Source organism: Elephas maximus, chromosome 3, assembly GCF_024166365.1.
Source record: "Elephas maximus indicus isolate mEleMax1 chromosome 3, mEleMax1 primary haplotype, whole genome shotgun sequence".
NCBI classification, from domain to species: Eukaryota; Metazoa; Chordata; class Mammalia; order Proboscidea; family Elephantidae; genus Elephas; species Elephas maximus.
In genome coordinates, this window is record NC_064821.1 from 16,263,608 (window position 1) to 16,268,316 (window position 4,709).

Genomic DNA, 4,709 nt, shown 5'->3' on the forward strand with positions numbered 1-4,709 from the left:
TCAAAGTGTGTGAGACGTAGTCTCGCTATCCTTGCTTCTAAGGAGCATTCTGATTGTACTTCTTCCAAGACAGATTTGTTCCTTCTTTTGGTAGTCCATGATATAGTCAATATTCTCCAAAAACACGGTTCAAAGGCATTGATTCTTCTTTGGTCTTCCTTATTCATTGTCCTGTTTTCACATGCATAGGAGGGGACTGAAAACACCATGGCTTGGGTCAGGTGCATCTTAGTCGTCAAGGTAATATCTTTGCTTTTCAACACTTTAAAGAGGTCTTTTGCAGCAGATTTGCCCAATGCCATGTGTCATTTGATTTCTTAGCTGCTTAGCCATTATGTTATTTTGTCATTTTAGAAAACCTGGTTATAGGAGAGTCGGGGATTCTAGCTCATAAGTATTTTTTCGCTTTGATGCAAACTAGAAATCCAGGCCCAAAGCAGATAATTTAATCACGGAAAAGCAGGTATGCACTTGAAAATGTTCTTCAAGGCTCCCTTCATGTCCCTGTTTCTCAGGCTGTAGATGAAGGGGTTCATCATGGGAGTGACCACAGTGTACGTCACTGAAGCTACTGTAGTCTTCCTGGAAGAGTGTGTAAATGCGGCACTAACACACGTACCTAAGCCTGTCCCATAGAACAAGGAAACAACTGAGAGGTGGGACCCACAGGTGGAGAAAGCCTTATACTTTCCACCTGCTGAAGGCATTCTCAAAATGGAGGAGACAATTTGAGTATAAGAGAAAATGATTCCAGAGAGAGGAACACCACCTAGTGTGGTAGCTGCCAAATATAAGAAGATGCTATTGAGGAGGGTATCAGAACAGGCAATCTTGATGATCTGAAAAGCTTCACAGAAGAAGTAGGGGATTGTCCGGTCTGAGCAGAAAGACAGGTTCAACACTATCAGACTGTGGATCAAGGCATCCACAGTGGTAATGGACAAGGAGAGTAGAATCAGCAGACCACAGAGTTGGGGGTTCATGATGGCTGTGTATGTCAGTGGGTGACAAATGGCCACGTAGCGGTCATAGGCCATTACTCCCAGGAGAAAACTTTCCAAACTAGCAAAAACCAAGACAAAGCAGACCTGGGTGAGGCAGCCTGCATACGTGATGCTCTGATTCTGTGTTTGGAGATTCACCAGCATCTTTGGGATCGTGGTGGTGCTGAAACAGATGTCAGTGAAGGACAGATTGGCAAGAAAGAAATACATGGGGGTGTGGAGGTGAGGGTCTGAGCTGACAGCCAGGATGATGAGCAGGTTCCCCAGGACAATGACCAGATATATGAACAGAAACAGGGCAAAGAGAAGGGGTTGCAGTTCCGGATCCTCTGTCAGTGCCAGGAGAAGGAATCCAGAAAAACTTGTTTGATTTTTAGGTTTCATATTGTTGATGAATCTGATGGAACAGATCAGGTGACAAGACAACCAAGTGTGTGGTCCCTATACCAGCAGTAGCTGCATCACCAAAGGTAAACAGCACCTAGGGCAGGGTCATGAGAAATCGAGAAGATACAAAGTTGGTGTCACCTGTGTGTATATTATTTGATTATTTAATAAAAAATATGTGAATTTGATCAATAGCTGAGCATCAACATTTATTCTGCAAAGTGTTGATAAGGTGCTCATTTTTTTTTTTTTACACTATCTGAGTTCTTATGATCATTTTAAATATTTTGTAATTTTATAGGAAGAAAGGCCTGGTGATCTATTTCTGAAAATTAGCCAATAAAAATTCTGTATTAAAATGGTTCAATTCACAATCAAGTATGAGGATGGCACAGGACGTGGCAGCTTTTGGTTCTGTTGAGCATGAGTTGCCATGTGTCAAAGGTCCACTCACTGCCAGCTAACAAAAACAACAGGGCCCATGTGGACTTCATTGTGGGCCTAGATTTCCAGCCCAAGGGGCATATTCTAACCAAGTCTGGATGGACACACTTACTCCAAGGAAAGATCCATCTTTACAAAGAAAAATGTGTCCTCCCAGACATGAAGCATCAGTAAAATTATTTTCTTCATAAATTTGGTACTATTATAGAGAAAAACAGAAGAGGGAGACACTCTGAAGTGTCTCTTGCAGACTTCATGTTTCTTTTTTTCCCCCCAGAGATTAGGGCCAGGTGTTAGCAATAATACAAATGTGTTTTAAGAACCAGGGGTGGGAAGATAAGGCAAACCTGATAACCCTATTTCATCACCATAAGAATGCAAGAAAATATCACAGAATTTTATCACAGTCATCATGTTGGAGAAGGGGCGATTTCTGTTCAGGAGGAAAATGGTCTTTACCATTGTAGAGACAGAATTAGAGACTGGTAGAATTGGAGCTTCTTGGGACTGGTGCAAAGATAGAAGGAAACATGTCAGGAAGAGAGAAGACAGGCAGGAGTCCATGGGAAACTTGAGTTCAATCATTTCATGCATGTACTCTCAGCACAGTTTCCCCAGAATGAACCTGTGGTAAAACACCTGTCCTTATTTCCAAACAATAACTAAGCAATTTTAAGTTACCTGGCTGATGTCGCCGTAGAATGATGTTGATAAATCCCCTGGATGGTGAAGGTGGAGGATGCGTTCTGAGGAAAGGCAGAGAGATTGAGTGGGACACCTGGCTCCTGGGCTTCAGGGTTATCTGTGGGTGGAGTCTCGGGTGTGCTGCTCCCTGCCTGGGGGAGGGATGTTGAGTGAGGTGGTCACAGGCAGACTATTTGCAGTCTCTGTATCCCTGGGGGCTCAATATCCAAAGCTCCTCATTAAGTAAGCACTTTTATTGTCACTCTGATCCCAGGACAGTGAAAATCCTCAAAGACCAAGGCTTTAGAATGTGAAATTCAGGATGGCTGATTCCTTGCCCCTGTAAGATCATGCCATTTTTCTCTCTGTTTCTGCTAACCTCCGTGTCAACAACGTGCACACATGGACACAAAAGCCTTCTCACTGGATTCCAGTCGTCTTCTTTTTTTCTTTTTTTTAACACAACTTGACAGCAACTCTATCTTACGAGTTGCATTAGGACCCTGACTCCTATTTTAGGTGTGAAGATATAGTTATGTATATGGGTATAATATATTTATCAACAGCCACGAAAGCAGCAGTCTAGAAACCAAATGACAAATTGCATTGGGCAAATCTGCTGCAAATGATCTCTTCAAACTGCTGAAAAGATGTTAGGTTGAGGAATAAGGTGCCCCTGACCCAAGCCATGGTATTTTCAATCGCCTCATATGAGCGTGAAAGTTGGACAGTGAATAAGGTAGACCTAAGAAGAATTGATGTCTTTGAATTATGGTAAGGAAAAGAATACTGAATATAACATGGACTGCCAGAAGAACGAACAAATCTGTGTTGGAAGAATTAGAGCCAGAATGCTTCTTAGAAGCTAGGATGGTGTGACTTAATATCAAGTATATTGGACATGTTATCAGGAGTAACCAGTTCCTGGAAAAGGACATCATGCTTGCTAAAGTAGAGGGTCAGCAAAAGAGAGGAAGACCCTCAACAAGACGAATTGACACAGTGGCTGCAATGATGGGCTCAAGCATAGCAAGGATTGTGGGGATGCCACATGCCTGGGCAGTGCTCTCTCCTGTAGTACATACTGTCACTGTGAGTCAGGACTGATTCCATGGCACCTAACAGCATGACAACATAATATATTTATAAATACAGTTAAGATAGTGTAAAATGCAAGTAGTGTTTTTTTTCTTTCTGAGAGTCTTTGACTGTTCCCTGAACCTTACTGTATCATTCTGTATATTTTATATACAGCATGTTCTAAGCTCTTCTCTGTGGTCCATTCTGACTGTGATCACTGGAGATAGACTCCCTTTTGACGTTTCCATAACCAGTGTTTCCAATTTCATCACAATTGTTTCAATGTATGTTTTTCTTCATATTAGTGGAGGTTGGCTTGATATTTTGGCTCTTGATTTTTAATGGAGTTGTGAGAAATCACAATGTCATTGGCTAGGAACTAGGATACAGGTGCATTCATACTCTCGGTAGATTTTGTTAGATAACTGCCATATTTAATAGATAATGATGTTGCTCCATTTAGAATCTACTTAAAAGTCTCTCACCTTTAATGAACTCAAAATTTTTGTGTTTACTAATTTATTTTACCACATCTAGCTATTTCTATATGAACTTTCTTAATATATAGTTTTCTTCATATCTTTTATGAAAACTAACTTGAGAAGATGATATTGTGATGTCATTCTTTGCTATTCACTTCAAATACATGAAATAATAGATAAAATAGAAAAAAATATAGCTGGTCTCAAAAAAAAAAAGAAAAGAAAAATTTCCATTACCACAGAAAGACCTGAAATATAAAAATACAAGTTAAGTTTTCCAGGTCCCCTAAAAGGAACTCAAATATAAAATGACGAGTAAGCTGAGCCAAGAATTTATGTCCATAGTAAGAAGTTTTAGCTGCAATTTACTCTTTCAGTTAATGAGGACTAAATGTTCTAGAAAAATATGTGGCGTTGAAGCCAAGGGCAGAGGTAGAATGTCTTTATTGGAAATATGTAGATGAATGCAAGAGTTGTGGACACTGACTGGACCCATGACTATGGACTTAGACCAGTTGAAAGTTTCAGAAAACCTCCAAGGAGAAGATAATCCAAGCTACCTTTTAGCATGGTGGCTGGATTTGTGATACCCTCAATATTATTGAGCTGGGGGGAGTCAAGGAATGAA

At 40.6% G+C, this 4,709-nt stretch overlaps 1 protein-coding gene across 1 annotated transcript; it reads right to left on the bottom strand.

Annotated features, from left to right (window-relative positions):
• Positions 1 to 449: 449 nt before the first annotated feature.
• On the bottom strand, positions 450 to 1,388 carry LOC126070922 (olfactory receptor 7G2-like). The gene has a single exon (XM_049875250.1). The coding sequence runs from the start codon at positions 1,386 to 1,388 to the stop codon at positions 450 to 452; it is 939 nt and encodes a 312-aa protein (XP_049731207.1).
• Positions 1,389 to 4,709: the final 3,321 nt, after the last annotated feature.